At 38.1% G+C, this 20,942-nt stretch overlaps 1 protein-coding gene across 7 annotated transcripts in view; it reads left to right on the forward strand.

Moving 5' to 3' along the window:
- The window catches only part of LMO7 (LIM domain 7), a 182,569-nt gene that overhangs the window by 108,952 nt on the left and 52,675 nt on the right, over positions 1 to 20,942 (forward strand). For all 7 annotated transcript variants that reach the window (XM_072976365.1, XM_072976364.1, XM_015244437.3 and 4 more), the window contains 3 exons: positions 13,657 to 13,687; positions 14,473 to 14,586; positions 18,108 to 18,306. In XM_072976365.1, coding sequence (XP_072832466.1) covers positions 13,657 to 13,687; positions 14,473 to 14,586; positions 18,108 to 18,306 — 344 coding nt within the window. The remainder of the gene's footprint in view (positions 1 to 13,656; positions 13,688 to 14,472; positions 14,587 to 18,107; positions 18,307 to 20,942) is intronic.

Below are 20,942 nucleotides of genomic sequence, written 5' to 3' on the forward strand. Positions count from 1 at the left end.
CACATTATCCCACAGTTATAATCAAGGGAGTACATGGGAACATTTATTTATATTAGTTTAAAATGCTTAGTCATGTCATCCAGTTGATGTGAGTGTTCACTGTTTATTTGCACTTACCAGAAGACTCTAGGGAGGCTCTATGTTGCCTTTCCTATCAACTTAAAAATTGTAGTGAGAATATTTAATTTGAGAAACATACTGTTAGGGAGTATTCCTTTATAAGAGGTAAAAATCAGACAGTCAGTGTTGGAAGGTACTAAAAGCACAATTTCATCAATGCAGTCCTTGCACAGAAGAGGACAAATGTGATCCAGAAGAGATCAGGGGGCTATTACAAGGCCACTCAGTGAGTGAAGGCAGGAGTCCTGACTTCAGTCCAATCTCCTGGTTGGGATGTAGTTATTTCCCCTCTGTCTCACTCCCAGCTTAACCAGAGCAGCAAAAGACTTGAACAAGAGGAATACTTAATTTTACTTAGCTTTGATCTTTTCTTATTTCAGTGAGTGACTGTCTATATAGTATTGGTACTTTATCCACATTTTAGTTTTTTATTCTATTGCAGATTTAGTAGCTTGAATGTTCAAGTTACCAAAGGGCTCGATCTTATTTTCAGAGGTAACAACCTTGACCTGCTTTAATCCACAGACCAGAATATGTTCACATTATTTTAAATCTTAGAACCTAAAGAAGGAAGTTTACCAATGGCAGTTTAATGTGTCTGTGCAGTCACTGTCCACTTTTCGTTATCCATGTTTTGTACCTGTTCTCAACAAGCTGGTCTGTGCTGGTGTTTGTGCATGGTGCCTTGCAACTCTGTTTCAACACAACGATTTTTATGGAAGCAATTTTGGTATTATAGTTTTGTGGGGAGGAGTTTCTAATAAGGTGGCCTTAGATTCATGCTCTTTTAATTTTTCACCACATTCAGATGAGTTAGTCCAATGTCATTTAATCCAGACTTTCTTCTTAACAAGGGAAAACAAATTGGAGATTAGATAATACAAAAATATGACCAGACCGGTTTCTCACCTGTTATCCTTCATCAGAGACATAGAACAGGAATGTGTGATTTTATGGGGAAATTATAAAATGATTGCAACCAAATTGACTTATTTTAACCTTCTGAGTAGCATTCATTCCTTTAAAGCTGATAGTGGTTAAGTTTTCAGAAAACTTCCAGAGAAATCACTTTTGTGCTTCTTGAAACATCTTGTTCTGTGGACTCGGTGCATGTTTTTCATGCTTAGGTATTCTCTTCTGGATCTCATGGAATGTTGGTTCTTATGGAGTGTTAAGCAATGAACTCAGTGACTTTCCCTGTTCTTTAGATCCCCAAACCAGGACGTCCTAAGAGCCAGTTGAGTGTGCAGCAACAGCAACAAATCGAGTGCATTCTTGCGGTGCTCTCTTACACACACCCAAGCCTGGTGAAGCACGCTGAGGTTTTCCGGTCAACACTTGGAAATTGTTGGCGGCAGTTCTAGGCTTTTCACTTTAACTCTGGGTTTCTTTGTGCTTCTTATTGTTTGTTTTAAGTTCTGGTTGGGTAAGTCTAGAGGAATTATGTTTCAGTCTAACTTCCTTTTAAAGTGAAGTAGCTAAACTAGTTGAAGCTGTAGTTTCAGTTAAGCTGTCATTTTAATATTAGTTATTTCTAGGGCAGTGGCTCTCGGTCATTTGCATGCATCAGAATCACCCGGAGGACTCACCTAAGACACAGATGACTGGACTCCTAACCCCAGAGTTGCTGATTCAGTAGGAATGGAGCAGGGTCTGAGGATTTCTGATTCTAACAAGTTCCATGGTACTGTAGCTCCTGATGATCTGGAGACCATGGTTTAAGAACCTCTTCTAGGGGATAAATCAATGGGAACTACTCAGAGACCAGGTATATGACATTATTATCCTAAGGATATTTTTACTTCATCTTATAAAGATATTCAACAAAACTCTCAGTACAGCTGACCTTTGAACACCATGAGTTTAAACTGTGAGGGTCCACTTACATGTGGACTTTTTTTCAGTAAGTAAATATGTACTACAGTACTACATGTGCAGTGTTGTTCAAGGGTTAACTGTGTGTAAAATGTTTGTGAGAAGAAAAGGAGATTAGTCTTCGAAGTTCCTTTGGAAGCAGTGAGACAGATACACGAAGTGTATTAACATAGTAACAGGTAGAAGTGGATGAATAGCTCTATATTTGTATGAGCTATTTGGTCTCGAAGTGATGGTGTTTCAGGGACATGGCATTATGCTTTGGGAGTTTCCTGAAAGTTGACTTTTAAGAGTTAAAGGTGTGACAGATTCTGGGCGTTTTAGGCTGAAGGAATGAAATATTTGGCTCTGGTGTGAGAGTAAACAGGTCTTGTTGTGTTAGACTTGTTTGATTAAAGTCAGAATAGAATGGGATGCAACAGGAAATAGCTGAAAGATGGAAATGGGGATGTAACCAAAATTAAATTCAAAATTCAAGCCTGGGAAGCTCTGTAATTTAGTGGGGATGAGAGGGAGCAAATGGAAAGGTCCAAATGGCCCCTTAAAAATGACTCTAGATAATTGGTAGCACAGATTTTTAGAAGAGGCTGAAGATTAATCTCTTCTTTCTAGTACTATTTTAGTGCCTTTATTTTAAGTACTTAGCCGGAGATGAACAGCGTTCTGTCTCTGAATTCATGGAACACAGTCCAGTGAGAGGGACTGGTCAGACATCCACGATACATCATAACATAATGGAATGCTTTAAAAGCAGTCTGTGCTGGGCGTCCATGGACTTGCATGAGAGAGGCTCCTGGAAGACAGAAAGGCTTCAGAGGCTGGTGATATCTGAATTGAATCTGAAAGGACAAACAATTCAAAAGAGGGGGAGAACAGTCAAGAACTTTAAGGAAGAGAAAACCTCCTATTATCTCTTATCTGGCGGTGGGAGAGATCAGGGTGCTGAGAGAGTTCTGGGGGCTGTTTTACAGAAAGGTGGTCGAGTTTATGAGGTAACCACGAGTGGGCAGATCATCACTGTGAATGCCATGTTTTGAACTTTACTCGAGGGAAATAAACCATAATAAATAGATTTTCAAGTAGGAGACATGGAGGGGATTCCAGTTTATTAGGAAGTCTCTGTGGAGAAGAGGAGCAGTGGGGAAAGTCTGAAGACAGGAGATACATCTGAGAAGGAAGAGATGAATTCCAGAGAGGTATAGAATTGCTGGGGTTTGGTTGGTGGGGAAGTGAGAGTTTGAGGGAGAGGAAGTTATTTGGTTTAGACTTAGCTTTCTGGCTCTGAAACGGGGGCCCCTTCACCAGGGCAGAGCATGTGGAAGGAGGAACAGGCTTGGGGATGAGAGTAGGCATGCACTAAAGAAGACTTCATAAATTTGAATTCTGAGCTGGGATAACGATCATGGGAATATAAAGGGAATATCTGAGAAAAATTGCCTGAGACGTATTAGTTGAGTTTGGTTTGGACTAAATATGGTGAAGAGGAGAGAGAAGAAGAAAAAACTCATTAGATTCTTTTGTCTTGGAAGTTTCAGAAAGGTATTCACAAATAAAATGGAAAAATTGAAATTGATTGCAGTAAATGTAAACCACTCTGAAGGACATCTGGATGGGATGTGTATTGAACTTGAAAGTTAATTGGGAAGGTCGGGTTATATTAATCTGAATTTGAAAGGCAATTATGTTGTTCCTTTGAAGCATGACCAGTCTTTCTCAATGAATTATACAGGGTGATTGGTGATACTTCGATAATGTTCTGAAATTTGAAGTGTTATATGCAAGGCTAAATAGGAAGTGGCAATGGTATATGTAAGTGGAAAATTTAAAATAATGCATGGTGTTAATTTTCTAATGAAGGACAGGTAGCTTTATACAAACTGTAAGGAAGATAAATCATAATGTTCTTAGTTTAATATTTTATCTTTCTTGGACAATTAGTTCCTCAGACTTCATTCACTTCTATTCATGAGATAGATTGGTTTTAGTTTCAGCTAATTTTAGGTCCATGGAACCTTGAGTATACTCTATTAAGAGGAATCAGTTAAATCCTTAGATCCTCTAAAACAGTGGTTCTCAATTGTGGGCAGTTTTGCCCCCCAGGCCATATTTGGTAATGACTGGAGACATTTCTGATTGTACTGCTTAAGGTGAGGAGAGTGGTATCCAGTGAATAAGGCAGGAGTGCTGCTTAACATCCTACAGTGCACAGGATAATCCCCCACAACAAGGAATTAGAAGGTTCAAAATAATAACATTGCCAAAGTCAAGAAACCCTGTTCTAAATTTGTATTGCCTCTATGAACTTTTGAATCAGATAAAATTATGAAAAACTGTTTTTTGAAATCTCAGAAATGCTCCAATAAACACTAGTAGTAAGAGAGGCTTACCTAGAACAGGGAAAACTTAGGACTAAAATGATTTATGATAAACTTGGACTAGGGATTTTTTTTTTTTTGAGGGGAGCATGGTACTGATTTTTCCCATGTTGGATACAAAAATTTTGAAACAAGTCTTGCTTATAGGACAGGGAGAATAATGAACTTATAAGCAATTTGGAGACTTTTGAATATGTAGCATGAATAAATAATTTGGTGTGCATGACTTTGACAATGTGAAGTTTGTACCGTACACACATAGCACATTTAATATCAACTACAACTAAGGATTTGGTTTAATGATACAATAACTTACTAATAACAATTTACACCCTATGCTTTGCAGAGAACTTTCATGTTCATCAGAAAGGGAATAAGTATCTACATGCAAGGCACTTTAAATATATTTTGTTTATTTTCACAAACCTAGAAGTTGATACAGTTTTCTCCTTTTTTTTTTTTTTTTTTGAAGAAATGTACCTTCGGGAAACTAACCAAAAGATTTTCCCATTTCATCTTGTTTGTGTTTAACTTATAGTCTTATTATTTATATTTGATGGGTACTTGTCTTATAGAAACCATACTCACAAAAGCTTACTAGTGCTAAGTACGAGGAATCTCAGCTTCCCAGTTCTCTCACTATGAGAATTATTGTGATGTATTTCATTTACTTAGAAGGAAGTCTTTTTAAAAATGCTTTGGCAATTTTCCATCTGCGGAATCCCATAATGAGTTGTATGTGCAAGACAGTGGAATATATATCTAATTTTGCCAGAAAAAGTGATAATGGGGAGCTTCTACCTTTTTCTTTGGGAGACAGACTTAGGTGGGAACTTATTGTTGCCCTAGATAGATTTTGAGCCAACACTTTGAGAGAATATTGAGACATATTTCAGGATATTATAAAGAGAATTATTTTTCAGGATTAAGAAAGAAGGAAGCTATTAAAAATAAGTTAAGGTGGAAAGGGTTACTACACTAATACTAAAACAGGGTGTTAGTCTGTGGAAAGTATGGATCACATCAAATCTTAATAGTTCTGTGACCTTGGGAAAGTTTTTAAGCTTTTGGAGTCCAAGTTTCCTAATCTATAAATCATTAGATTGTTGAGCAGATTAAAGGAAATAATGCAACATGGTCAACATAGTGATTAATATAAAGTGCTTAATAAAGGCAATTATTGTTAATATAGATGATATAATTAAACATAAAGTGCACTTAAACAGAACACAATTGGAAAATACTTTGTTAATACCAATGTCCCTTAACATTTTAATAATATTTAATAACTCCAAAAAATAAGAAAAAGTGTATTTTTTAAAGTAAAAGTAAAATGGATCTCTTATTAGAGGACTTACTTATCAGAACTTCATTTACTATTATGTGTGTTTAAGAAGAAAATATGGAGTACTTTGCAAAAAGTTTTGACCTTACTTCCCATTCAAACGACCGATTTCTCATATTTCATGATACACAGTTAGAGAAACACTGACTTGGAAAGTTTCTCACCTGGCACGTTATTGTTCCAATATCATGATGCTAAAGACTAGAAGAGTTATTACGGACAGTCGAATTTCTTACTGACCTTGCTGAGCATGGGCTCCAAAGTCTGGAAGGGCACCTGAGATGTCGAGCCCAATATTTTCCTAAACTGCTGATTTTAGAAGCATCAGTGGTTTTGACAAGATTTTTGTTGATGCTTATACTTCATTCTTTTTCCTCCTTTGAAAAGAAGTAGTCATTTAGTACTTGGGGGTAGTACTTGTGTAAGACAATATAAGGGTTAAGAAAATAATACAACAGTAATTGCATGCACACTGCATGCTTCTTCTGTCTGCTTTGCTGGTTTCTCCTCTGCTCCTTAGTCCTCCTGTGTTGGGTTTCCCAGGCCTCCATCCCTAGACCTCTTCTCTAGCTACTCATTTTCTAGGTGACCTCATTGCTGCTTTCCGACTTCACACTTCATCTCTATACGGACAACTCCCCAGATTATATCTCCAACCCAGATTTCTAGCTTGAACACCCTACTCGTATGTCTAATTACCAGTTACTTCACACTTCTACTTTGTCTATTAAGTGCCTCAAACTTCTCATGTCTAAAACCAAAACCTACTGTCCCCATTGCTGCTGCTGCCTGGATTGATGCCTATAGCAGTGAAATGATGGGGAAGCCTGTCACTGGTCCCCCTCCAGCCTTTCCCCAGTGCATTCGCTATAACTGAATGTCATAACTCCATTTAGTACACAGAGCGTACATCATGGCTACTAAATTCTGTATTCAGAAACTGGCTGTTTCTGGGTTACAGTCTAACAGGGGATAGGCATGTGTGAGTCTCAGCTGTGAAGTCAGTTTTATGTAATAGCAAACATACAAAAAAGTATGTTACAGAAAGAGCATGTGGTTGAGAGAGTTAGAAACAAAACCCACCTTTCATCTCCAGCAACAGCATTCTTCAGTTTCGTTATTTAAGTGAAACTGTGTGCCAGTGTCTTTGAATGCATTTTTTTTCCTTTCTCTTTACGTGAAACTTGGCTATTCTTAGTACTATGTGGGAGGGGTGTGAAATTTAATAACAAATTATTTTTAATGAGAGGATACTTACTCATTTGTCTTGTTTGAAATAAGCACTATGTTGCTAGGGCAAAAACTGTTGAATTTCCAAGAGTTTTTTCTCACATAGGTAAGTACAGAAACCATTAAGTTTATCTCTTTGTGCTCACTAATTATCTCCAGATACAGTGTTATTTTCTCAAGTGCCATTTTTAGTTTCCCCAATCAGGTAGAGCTGCGTTTTGTAGCGATGGCAGATTAAAAGCTATGAGTCACAAGTGTCTAACATTACTGGCAGATTGTCAAATAGGAATACAGTTTCATTTTTTAGGGATGAAGGTGGGAAGAAAGGAAGAATTTCAACTTCATCTTTTCAACTGCAGCTTACTTTTTGAGAGAAGGAAAAAATAAGTGCAGTATTTCAGAAATTCATCTTTAACTTTTATTCCCACATGTCTTCTTCCTTCTATTTAACAGTCATTTGAGAAAGATTTGCTTTTTGTTTCCTTCAAAAATAATGCAGTGGATGAGCTTCCATTATAAAAATATCTGTTAACAGAAAAAGGAGCCATTACCTGATAGAGTCATAAATTCCTTTTTTGGAATAAAAACAGGCCCTTCCCTCAGAGACAGTAGCGTTAGAATTTATTTTCTCGCTATGCTGCTTAAAATTTCACTCAGTATTCTGAGCAACCCTAAGAATTCCTCCTCTCTCCCACTTGGAGGCAGACTGTCTCATTCCTTACATAAAATGATGCCGCTGTGTCGTGAGAAGGACATCTGCTTTGAACCGTCTCAGCCGTCTGCCCCGGCTGCACACAGGCCTCCTCCCTAAACCCATACACATCCGACAGATTGAAAGCAGATACAGTCCACACACTTTTTTCTACTTGGGACTGCTTATGAAATCATGATTCAAGACCTCATTTCTTGACTTTTTTTAAAGTTGTGAACAGGTGGCCAGACTTCATAAGCAACAACTGGAGGGCAGAAATTACTTAGTGGCTTGGAGAAGGATCGAGTATCCAGTGAGCCCAGTTTCTCCCAAGTGGGGACATCCAGGTCAGCTGGAGCCGCCCAGGGCAGGGCAGGGCAGGGTGAGAACTGGCCCCCAAGGGTTGGGTCCACGACTTACTCTGGGAAGTGGCCTCAGGAAGCAGATGCCTGGGGACATAATCACCCAGTGAGCCGCAGTTGTTCTGAGGAAACTTACTCTGCACCAAGAAAAGGAGATGATGGGGACTGTAGGATGAGGGGTAGAAAGAAGGATGCATGTGTGGGCCAGGGAGGAGACTGGGTTAGGTGGGAAGTTACACTTGCCTCTCGTATTGAATTCCAGATTCTGTGTAGCCAGAGAAGAATGGGGTTGTTGATAGGAAACAACATTTCCTGTTGGGATGTGGGAAGTCTTTCCCCGTGGTACCTGGGGCAAAGATGCTCCCACTTTGTCAGATTCCAGCATGAGTTTTTAATCACGTTTCCTTGTATGATGGTTCAGTAAGACAAGTGTATTTTTGATCTTCACTGAGGTTGGTTTGGGCAGGATGAGGGCTGGGATTTGGGGAGGAAAGATGATTTTGGAGCATGGAGAATTCAGTGCTTGGGGATTATGATTTTGGGACAGAACATGACAAGATTGAGCCTCGCAGTGCTGCCAGTGAGGAAGTTGGTACCTTGAGGAAAAGGTGTATCAAGATTGGGAAGAAGAACATAAACAGAGAAGTGGGATTTGGTTTCAGAGTCTATGAAGCTTTATTTTATTTGGGGGGAAATTTTCCTCTGTCTCTTTGTTCTGGGTCTGCTGGACTGGCTCTGGGAGTGGCTTTAGGTAACTTCCATATGAACATTTGAAAGCTTGGTGGCTCTGAGCCAGGCCTATGGTTGACTATGGGAGACGATTCTGAGTCAGGTGTGGGGTTCCAGGTCTCCGCAGTCCACCAGAGGAGACTCTGAGGAAGGCTGACTTGGGTGCACACGGGTGGGCCCAGGGCTCGCTCTTCGGATAAACTAAACAGAAGATACTTGGAAATATTTCTCAAGCCCTAGAACAAGCGGGCTGCACCAAACTATGGTAAAATTAGAATCTCATCCTTTAACACTCTGTTCCCAAACTGTGCTATCAGACATAGGGAGCTAGATTTTTGACCACATTTTTTTCCCCTCAGATTTGGAGCTTTTAGAAAATTGAAGGGTGTTGGCCAAGGCAGTCCCTGGTAGATAAAGAACGGGTGAGGAGGGCTGGCTCGGCCCCAACATGGATGGTTGGCCAACAACAGTAATACCACACTCGTTTGCTTTGCCCTTTGCTTGACCTTATTCTAGAAATAATTTCTCTTTCAAAGCCTCCCATAGAAAGAGGAAAAGGAAAGCATAACATGAAAGAATGTTTTTACCTTGCTTCAGAGAAATGCCTCTTCTAGGGGGAAAACGTTGTGTGTGGGGAAACTTGACTGTCCTCCAGCCACTCCCCTTCCACCATATGGGGTGGTTGGGATGGATAATCAGAGGATAGTCTTGAAATGTCTCCTTTACTTGATCTGCTTCGGTTAAGTACTTTTCAAATGTCGGTTTTAAGCCCAGTGAGACTGGTATGTTGTTTCCAGGTGAGACTATGGAGACAGAATTAAATAACACAACCGAGATCTCACAGCTAGTAAAGTGGAGCCAGGATTCACACCCAGCAGGTCTGACCCCAGAGCCTGGCCTCTTAGCTGAGATGCCACCTCAATGAAGAACCTGGCATGGATCTCCTGAAGAGGCCAGAACATCTGTATGGATTTTCTTTCCCTGATTCTTTGATTGGAGATGGTGCTTTTGATGGATGATTTGTACTAGTATTTTAAAATAGCTTTGAGTAAAGATAGGGGGAATCAGACCTAGAGCTTCCTGGTTCTTCGTATACCTTAAAGCTGTTAGGATGAGGTGGTTACAGGTAGATCTTGTTGATTGGTGGACTTACTTGAGGGTTTGTGGCTCTTTTTTTTTTTACCTGACTTCTGGCAGAAAGTTTAGAGCTCTGTGATGAGTACATATCTTCTGGCCCTTTGTCAGGTAGTGAAGAAATTACCTGAGCTATTCCATTAACAGGGAGGAAGATGATAACTGTGTCATACTTGCTATTTCTTGAATATTACACACAATACTTAAATTAGTGTATAATACACCGAGAAGGCTAGCAACATCTTCAACATGGTCATTTTTTCAGACTGTTATTGTTTCATCTCTGTCCCTTTTTACGATAAATTTGGGTTTCAACAAAGATTTCGATTCCTTGGCCTTTGTCTTTCAGGGCTCTACTGGGAAGCTTTTTCATCACAGAGACTAGCGCTTAATCTTTGTACTCAGCACTGTGAAGCTGGCCTTTGTTTTTGAATCTGTGCCTTTTTTTGGGTTATTGATCTATAATTACAAAGAATTCCCTTAAAAAAAGAATTACCCTTTATTGCAATTTTAAAGAAAATAGCCTTAAAAAGCGGTTCAGCTATGAGTATCAATACAATTCAAGTCAAAATTGGGTGTTGTAAGTTAAGCTCATGGAGTTTAACTGTTCTTTGACATAATGTGAATATTTATCAGGTGTCTCCTGAGCTTTTGTCATTTCTGCTTTTCTCTTGCTAACTTACATTTCTGTAAGCTAAATAAATGTATTCAGATCAATACTGGAGAGCCTCTGTGTACCATGCACTGTGCTAGGCATTTTTAATAAAATATTTTTTATGCCTTCCAGGTGGTAAACTCTGTCTTAGGACGCTTAGGAAACAAAACCACAAACATTTCTTTTGGATTATGGAGAAGAGGCAGATAGTAAATGAATGCATGCAGTAGATGGTTATAAATACAAAAATAAAGCAGGGATGAGAGATGGGAAGTGTCAGACAGGCTGGTCGCAATTTTAAATAGTGATACTCAGCTTTACCAGGAAGCCTTTGTGGGTAGCTCGGTAAGTAAGATGGGCGTTCCCTTGTATAACTTTCAGTCACTGCTGCTTGATGCGCACTTACCATGAGGCCAGGGACTCTGCTAAGTCCTGTGTACTTCTCTCATAATGTACTAATCTAGGGGACAGCATTCTGGTTCCTCCAGAAGGAAACTGAAACTCTGAGAGTTAAGTAACTTGATGAGATGAACCAACGGGACCCACGTTTGACCCAAAGACCCTGCTCTTATACATGGAATTAGACCATATCAACTCTTAAAATATTTGTTATAAGGGAATTAGACAGCTTTCTGGATAGGACTGTCTTATTTTTGGGTCTGAGGGGTTGGGCAGTATCTCTGGTGGCTCATGGAGAGTCAAGTGAACTCCCCCTCCGCCCTCACACTTGTTCTGTTTGAAAGGCCATAGGGTTGTGCCTGCAGCCACAGCAGGCGAAGAAGCCGCCGGTTACTGACTTCCCTGCGGTGGCATGTGTTTGTTGTGTGTCAGAAGTTGGCCTCTGTTGACTCCAGCAAATCATTGACTACTTGAATTCCTGGCATTACATTTCAGTGATAGAACAGCAATTTGGCTGGCCCGTGTGTCACTGTATTCAAGAGCATGTTATAAATGCTCATATTCGGAAGGGAATGTAAAATGAGAGAAAGGTTATAGTGCCAAGGTCACTGCTTTATGAGTGTTAATTACAAAATAAGGCTTGTCTTGTATTTATAGTTATTGCTATATCATAATAAAAAGTGAATGGATGTGTTGGATTAGAAACCTTTTAGAGAGGGCTGTGGAAAGGAGGTCAGGGGGTTCAAGTGAGCTCTGTTGTTCCTTCTGCTGTCAGTGTGCTTATGAAAAAAGTGGGGTGCTTTGCACTGAATGTTCATAATACTGTGATTGTCAGCCTAGTATGTCTTTTGCATTGAGGACTGATGGTTCTTTTGTGCTTTGGTTAGTAGCCGAGGTGTGTATGTTGGTCATTAATATAAACAGAGGCTATATATTTTTATAACTCCATTATTTATATTGTCAGCTTCTAGACATCCTCCTTACTTCTAAAATTAAATGCTGATTTTTTTTTAAAAAAATCTCTTTTTACTCAAGAGATAAGCTATGATATAGGCAATAGGGCTGTGAAATTTATTTGCCTTTTTTGACGTGTAATATACATATAGAAAATGAAACATACTAGAAATATATAATTCACAGAGTTTAGACTTGGAACACACTTGTGTAGCCAACTTCCAGATCAACATATAAGAAATCATCGGCGCCCTAGAAGCCCCTCACCTTTTTCCAGTCACGTCCATCCTCCCCGACAAGGGTAACCGCTGTCCTGACTTCTGACATCACACATTTGGGAAGCCTGTTTTTGTGCTTGACATGGATGAATGGCATAGTCTGTACTCTGCCTGCCTTCTTTTGCTTCCCCTTGTTTGTGAGATTGAACCGTGTGGTTGCAGGTTGTTTGTTCTGATTGCTATGGAATATTTCATTGTGCGGATATTCTGTAATTGACCCATTCTGCTGTGAAAGACAGAGGTATAGCTCCTGTTTATTTTATTGCAAATGGTGCTTCTATAAAGGTGCTCCTGTACGACTTGGAGAACATCTGTAAGCATTTCTGTTGGGTGTGTATCTAGGAATGGAATTCTAGGTCATAGACTCAGCGTGTGTTCAGCTTGAACAGACGCTACCAGATGTGTTCAAGTAGCTGTGCCGATTTACCTTTCCACAGTCATGTGGGAGCTTTGTTTTTGTTATGCTATTTCAGGAGCAGGTGGGAGGCGTGTACTGTTCATTTCAGTTCATGTTTGTTTTAGGGGGAGGAATGGTCATAGTGGTCTTCATAGATTCTTTGAAAACTAAGTTAAATATGTGTCTCTGTGTGCTCGTTCTCTCCCCCTTTCCTTTGTCTCCCTGTGTACGTATGCTATGTGTGTGTGTTCTGTATGTCTGACACACGTACAATATGTGAGTGTCTATTTTGCCTTATACACATACTGCCTATGACTCTCAGACTGGAAAGCGGTGTTAAGAGTTCATCTAGCTCAGGCTCCTCCATCTCTCTGAAGCACCGCGGATCTGGCTTACGTCTCTGATGGAAAGTACCATTGGTTTAGGGTGACCCATCTGTTTGTTAATTAACTCATATTTTTTCATCTTCAACATTATGGTGACGTCTGCCTCTAAATTTTCCTACAAAACCCATGACCCTTTATCAGGTGAGGGGAAAAACACTTGATTCTTGTAATAGAGCGAAATCTCCTAGGCAGAGATTCCTGGCTATTTTTTAAACCCCACTTTTCAACATCAGCAGGGGGTGGGTCTCTGAGCAGTTTTGTCTGGGAAACTTGAGTTAAAAACCTCTGTGCATAATGGAAAAGAAAACTTGGTGCAAGATTACTTTCTTCCCTCTCTTTAAGATTTTTCACTCCTGTTTCCTGTTGTTTTTTTTTTCCTGCCATGAGCACATATTGGTTCCCCCCCCTTTTGATTGGGTTTAAACATTGTTTAAAATGAAAATACAAAAATGTAAATAATGCATTTTAAAAATCAGACTGTAATGAATAGAATAATGAAGAAAGACAACTTTGTTTTTTTATAGAAAGCAGACCATTCTATTGCATGAAACCAGTGAATATAGAAAAGTCCTTTTGATGGATAATACACTGCCTAAGGTTTTTGAACTTCCAGGTGGTATTAATATTCATAGGACTTTAGAGTAAAAATGAGTTTTTTCTAGTTAATAATTAACAATGTGAGGTTCATAGATATTACTTAATAGGCATTTTCTTTTTTCTTTACAGGCAAGAAGAGACTGACAGGAGAGTGAAAAATGTAAGATGTATTTAATGGAACATTATAAATGGGTTTTTACTTACATGTTTTGTAATAAGGTAGTGGGATCTAAAATTACCTGATATATTCTCTATCCTTTTACTAATGGAACTTTTGCTAGGAACAGACACTAAATATGTTTAAATATGATTGAAACATGTATTTTCTGACCTCATAAGAAGGTAGGTTAAATCTAGGGACTGGATCCTTATATGTCAGTAACATGGTAAAGGCAAATGAACACACGGCAGGATTTTTAGGAGAGTAAGTCAGAAACTACCAAGTGAGAATTTAAGGAAAAACACTAAGTATTTAAGCACTCTGGATAATTGCTTAACACAGACTTTTATCTATAATATTCTGCATATTAGAGGAATTTCTTAAAATGTGACAGCTTTATTGAAAAACATGAGGTTGATATCCTTATTAAGGAAGCTGAGACTTACTGATTCTAAGTGTGTAGTCTGTAAGTTTGTTGAAAAAAATATTGCCTTAAAAGTATGATTTATGTTTTTCCCTTTTAAATGTTTTTCTTCTTCATATGTGCTAGTAGAAAGTGCAAATACCTGTCGGACTCTAGGCTTTTGGTCTGAGGATGTGCTCAGAGATGGAAATGTAAGAAGACTTAACAATTTTAATGACACTTCTCCTCATAATTTAAAAGAAAATCTTTTCAACCACAGATAGATATGCTCACTTTGATCTAGAGTGCTCACCTGAGTTGTAGTTTGCCATTAGGCACTGAATAGACTGATCTTGTTGATTTATGGATTTTTTTTTAACAGGTTTTGATAACTTTGTACTGGCTGGGAAGAAAAGCGCAAAGTAACCCCTACTATAATGGTCCCTGTCTTAATTTGAAAGCATTTGAGAATCTTTTAGGACAAGCTCTGACTAAGGTAAGGAAATGATTGTCTGTATGAGACAACTACTGTAACTAATGTTTCCCCCCAGCGTCCCCTTCCACGTGCCCTCTGCCTTCCACTTCTCTCTGTCACAAATGTGGTGGCTCCCATTGGGTTGGGCGGGGAGGATTTACTCGTTGGCTGGCTTCGTGTGCCACCACGAAGGAGTAAGTGAATCTATTTCAAAGCAGTTTCCAGAGTATATGATATGCGTATAGGAATTTATTTCTTAATTTTAGAATCCTTATTTACTTTCTTTCTTAGACACTTTATATAACCTAACTGTTTCTATATTCATTATGAACTCAACTTGTCATAGAGAGCTGCTTTAGGGCTATTCAAATGTGTGGAAGTTACTCAATTTCTTAATAATATCTTGTCATGGGCCATTATATCTCTATGCTCTCACTAGTATCCCCACAATTCTACCATACTATTTCTGTTTCCTAAAGAGTAGTAAATGCTGTGATGTAAAATGTGATAGAGTTTTAAAGTTTGACTATTCTGTTTTAAACACACTCTATATCTTGGAATCAGTGTCGCAACGTTCGAATGCTTAGAGACTGAAAAGAGTCGAGTGCCAGGGCTGACCGTAGCCAGCCAAATCTTCATTTGTAAGATTCAGATGGGAAAATTAACTTCTCTATGGGGGTACTTATGCAAGGGAAATTTGCAGTGCTCAGAAGAAAATGTGTTGTCAAAATAATATGTTACTATCTAATTAACAGTAGTTGCTCCATGGGTTTTTATGATGGTTAAATGATGCTGTATCAGGAAGGCATTTACCATTTGTCTCTGGCATATTTTAAGGATGTAACAAATATTAGTTACTATGACTGGAAGATAGAAGTTTTAGGCCAGGATGAAAATGATCACCTTGCCCTTTAACTACCCCATCCTTAAATAATCTTGCCTGAGCCCAGCCACGTACCTGAGATAAAGATGGGATTATAGAGTCTAGAAGGTTAAGGAATTCCCTCCAGGTTTTTATTTTTGAATTGGAATGAGTCGATAGTGCCCTGTTTAAATTCCTTAAAAGAGTTCATTCAGGTAATAGTTGAGATAGTATTGTGTGCAAGCATTATACTAAGTGTTGGGGAAACACTCGCACAAAGCAAGTGGCCCAACCTCACAGCAGGTTATCCGACGTGGACAGATGAGGGTCAGTGCAGTGGAGGAGGGCGTAGCCCTGACAGACTGGTGTGGAGGGGCTTCGAGCAGGAACAGAGCTTTGCCTTCCTGGTACGTCAGCTAAGAACACACCCATGTAAAAATAACATGGGACTTGGGCTCCTGCATTAGTGTTCTCTTTGCAGCCTTTGGTTCTTTTTATGGCAGTGTGACTCAGGTCCAATAATCCTAGTAGAGTGTTTGTGCTGGGAATGCCTTAGTGAAAGCTTTTTCCTGTCACCAGAGTTGAAACCAGGTAAAAAATAATTTTTGATAGGTAAAACCATAGCTGTGGTTCCATTCTGTTATTGCAGAGGGTGGAGGGCCCTGAGAAGTGTGTGAATATATGAGGTGTTGGGCACCTGTTCTTTTGAAATCAAAATCATCATGTGCAGTGTACATCGCTCCCTTAACTAGGTAATGCTTATTGGCCAATCCAAAATACAAATTAAGAAAAAATATTGCAGGAAGCTGTTGAACCTGAGTCATCCAATAAGTTGTAGATGACTCATTTTAGGTGACTTGTCAGCTAAATGACAAGCAGTGACCCTTGGTGAGGGTGGGTGTGGGGACCAGGAAACAGGGCCAAACTCAAGTTCTTCTATAACTGTGGTGGCACGTCATCTGTAACTTTAACATTTATGAGGTCAAAAATCATCTCCTGTGAGTTAAAAGGCTTCAACAGGATGTGTCCAAGAACCTTGATGAATCTAAAGATTTACTTAAAACTTTAAAATCTTTATGTATTTTGAGAAGTATTTTGGTGGTCCTAGTGCCGGCCCCATCTTCCCCATCTGCTTGCAAATAGGGTACAAGGTAGACACTTGCTTTTTCTTGACAGGATGTCAACTCTGTTCCAGGGCATGCAGCATCTGAAATATATGAAATCGCACATAAATCTACCAGACTTTATTGGCACTTAAACACTTGTCAAACAATTCAACCACAAATTGGCATCGAGTCTTAACCAAAAGTATGCCTGAGACAGCTGCTAATTATTTATTGTAAACATTCATTTCTCTACTTTTTCATATGTTGAGAATGTTCATAATTAAAAATTGAAAATCCAACAAACAGCCAGCTATGTACCATTGGATTTAATTACTAAACATGTCCCATATTGACTGTTTGTGTATCTATCCGTGATTTTACATAGTCATTTTAAGGTAAACTGCACATAACTCACCCCTAAATACTCAGCAGATGTCTCTTAACAGTTAAGAATATTCTTCCATGTCTGTACAGTATCTACTGTACTTAAGAACATTGATGAGTATTCCCCATTATTTAATATCCAGGTCATAGTCAGAACGTCCAAATTGTCTCCCAGCTTTTTTTGAAGCTTTTTATCTGAATAATGATTTGTTGAAGGTTCATGTATTACATTTGGTTGTTAAAGAACCAGGAATTCCTATCTCTGTAGGTATATTCATCTGGAAGTAACATTTCTGATTTTTACTATAGTGACAAAATTACCTTCATCATTACAGAGTTTCTAGCTATTCATTGATTACTATGTATTAGGACTATGCTAAGGGCTTTATAAATTTTACTTAAATGCTTATTTTAAGAAGTCTAGTTGTATTTTGCTACTAACTTTCCTAGAGAAATGTTAGTTAAAATGCTTCTTTTAGTAAGTTCTGTATGATTTACAAACCTATAGTTAATAACATTGACTATAGTTCTATGTTACTCTTACATGAGTCAAACAAATACTTTATTTAGATCCAGAGGAGATGTTTTATATGTCAACAAACAAGTCTGCTTTCCATGGTTCAGATCTAGGTTTCAAAATCTGTGAAAATGAATGAATCTGTAAAGTGTGTACCTGCTTTCTTCCCACTCTCTCTTTTAAAACTTTTCTTTTGTTAAAGGAACTTCTTATTTTTTGTTTGTTTAGTAGAAATGACCCCTAATATTTCCTGGACATAGGCTGAATATAACCTTATTAACTTATTTCCTTTTGGATATCAGAATTAAAGTTGGTTTTCTCTTTGACTCCTTTCATGTTTATTGCCAAAAACTGATTTTAGCATTTGAATATTATTCTTTTTCATAGATTTTCTTTTATTAAAATATTCCCCCTTATTTTTAAATAGACTATATTCCTTTATTAAATAATATTGAATACCTCCCTATCGTTACATGAGTGGCAAGTATTAGTTATGGGAAAACTTTATGGATTTATATTCTGCTTTTTATCAGATTTTGTTCTGAAGTTTAACAAGGAAATCTCATTGCCTCACTTGTCAAATATGGTGCAACTTGAGCTATGCAAGCAAGTAATAACTGATTGCATTTTGGAAGTTTATGCTATCTTACTATTCTTTACACAATTTTTTTAGGCCCTTGAAGACTCCAGCTGCCTGAAAAGGAGTGGCAGGGATAGTGGTTACAGTGATATCTGGTGTGCTGAGCGTGGAGAATTCCCTGCTCCTCCAGGCAACCATAAGAGAGAAGATTCATTTGAAAGCTTGGACTCTCTGGGGTCCAGGTCACTCACAAGCTGCTCCTCTGATACCACGTTGAGGGGGCCGCGTGAAGGTGGGTTGCATTTTAGACTGTCAGTTTATTTGTATTTTTGCATATTGAGAGAAATTTGGGAATGGGAGAGAGGACAAAAATGGAGTGAAAACTATAGAGGCAAAAATTTCACCAAGAAGAAGATTTTCATAGGTACTGAAATATAATTAGGGGTATCTTTTCTTTCCTTCCTTCTTTCCTTCCTTCCTTCCTTCCCTGTCTTTCTCTCTTATTTCCTCCTCACTATATTGCCACTAGAGGGGTGATAGTTTCATTTAGTTTCACTTAAAAAAAAAATCTCTGTTCTTAGAGAAGTCTGGGGAGGAAACAATTAACTGTGACCTATTTTATCAGTGATAATCTATCCTAATTCTTGTCTCTCTAGATTTAGGTTTAATAATCTGTGCGTCTGAGGCCTAATATGCAGTATATTCTAACCATAAAAAAGAAAGTAAATGGGATTGTATAAAAGTCTATTCTAGTTCCTGAATGATTTTCTTCTTTCCCTTGCTTTTCTGCAAAAGATAAAAAGCTGCTAAGAAAAACCAGGAAAAATATTTTTATTTTTAAATTTTTTATTGAAGTATGGGTGATTTACACTCTTGTGTTAGTTTCTGGTGCACAGTATAGTGATTCAGTCATACATTTACATATTCTTTTTCATTACAGTTTATTGCAGGGTATTGAATATAGTTCCCTGAGCTATACATTAGGACCTTGTTGTTTATCTGTTTTGTATATAGTAGTTTATATCTGCTAATTCCAAACTCCTAATTTATCCCTTCCCTCTTCTCCTTTCCTCTTTGGTAACCATTGGTTTGTTTTCCATGTCTGTCAATTTCTTTGTTTTGTAAATAAATTCATTTGAATCTTTTTTTTACATTCTGCATATAAGTGATATCATATGATATTTGTCTTTGTCTGACTGACCACACTTACTAGGAAAAATATTTTTATAATTACCTCTATCCAAAAGAAGAAATGATTGATATCTGTCGTGATAGAGTGTTATGCTAAACTTTGCTAGATAAGTAACAAGACTAGCGTTGTGTCAGAAAACATCTTTTGCTTCAGTAGGCTCAGAGTAAACCCAGGATGTCGTGTGAAAGCAACACGTGAGTGAATGTCATTCTGTTGTGAGAAGGAGCATTCTTTCAAAATCCCAATATCATGGTCAAATCTGTTATTGAAATGCAAGTCTTCTTCCTGTGGCTACTGAATGGGGTCAGAGATTTCTGACTGTATACCTCGCAGTTCAGATTTGACAAGATTGAAACCACAAGTGAAGTTTCTTGAAATATTTCTGTCCTTCCACCATCAACGCGAAAAAATGGAGCGTTCTGTTTGTGAGTTTGTGCTGGATTATTAGAGATTTTACGTTGCTTATTTTGATTTTTTTAAATTTTTAAATGTTTTATCTAAAGTTTTTAGTGTGAAAAACTTTCAAACATCAGCAAAGTTGGAAGAATTTTAGTGAATACTCATGTACCCGCCACCTAGTTCCACCATGACATTTTGCCATGCTTGCTTTATCACATACCTAACTCTTTCTCTATGCGTTAATTATCCATCTTATTTTTTGAGTCACTTCAGAGTACTTTACACTTGTCCTAAATGCTTCAGCTTGCAATCATTAGCTAGAATTCAACCTTTATTTGCTGTTGATCTTTTAATGTAAATTTACAAAGGAAAGCAATGTTACAATGAGTTTCTTCTTCAAAAATAAAACTAAAGCCAAATCCTTTACCTTTCAGAGTAGTAGAAGCATTTAAAAATTTAAAAAGTGAATGGCTATTTAAGAGTGACCCTTTGTAATTACTGCTGGATTTGTTGGTTGTTTGCTATCTAGGTGTAACATTTTCATAGCCTAGATGACTATTATGATAGTTTTAAGGAAATGAGTCTGAGTTTATAATTCATCTGGATGATTAAAAGCTGTAAAAACAGAGGCTGAAATTCTCAACCCACTATATTACTTTGTCCTGACTGAAGAACCTAACACGTGCAATGTTTAAATTTGTATCTGGCCAACAACAAATAAAAGGGACACACACTGAAGGCATGTGGGAATATACAGACTCCAGTCAGTTCAAATGCAGTGGTCCAGTGGTGTGAATTGAAATCCTCTCCACAGATACTTGTTGAGCTGGGTGTCGGGTCCTTGTGATGAAAAGCATAGGGTCACGCTGCTTCCTGATCTTGGGAAAGGAGTTGTAGTCCTTGTTTGAAGAGTGTGGAAGTGAAGACCTAGAAGGAAAAAAAAAAAAAAAACAAAAAAAACAAAGAAAACCCTGGGGGCCACCAGCATGAGAAAACTTTTTTTGTGATCAGTATGTTGAAGGTCTGCTGCCTACCAGGTTGTAGTCCTGAATTGATGATCAGTATAATATTGAGGATAAGATATTCTATTTAGGTTAACAGAATTGCAAATCAAATTCCTTAGTTTTATAGGAAGCCTCTGTCAACTGAAAAAAAAAAAGCATAACCTAAAAGTTGAGAATTATGTTTTATTTGACAGACTTGGTGAGAACTTAGCCCGGAAGACAGCTTCTCAGATAGCTCTGAGGGACTGCTCCGAAGAGGTGAGGAAGGAAACAGGATATATAGGAGTTTTGAAAAACAAAAAACAAAAACCAGGTAGTTGGAACATCAAAAGA

This window comes from Vicugna pacos, chromosome 14 (assembly GCF_048564905.1).
Source record: "Vicugna pacos chromosome 14, VicPac4, whole genome shotgun sequence".
In the NCBI taxonomy this organism is placed as follows: domain Eukaryota; kingdom Metazoa; phylum Chordata; class Mammalia; order Artiodactyla; family Camelidae; genus Vicugna; species Vicugna pacos.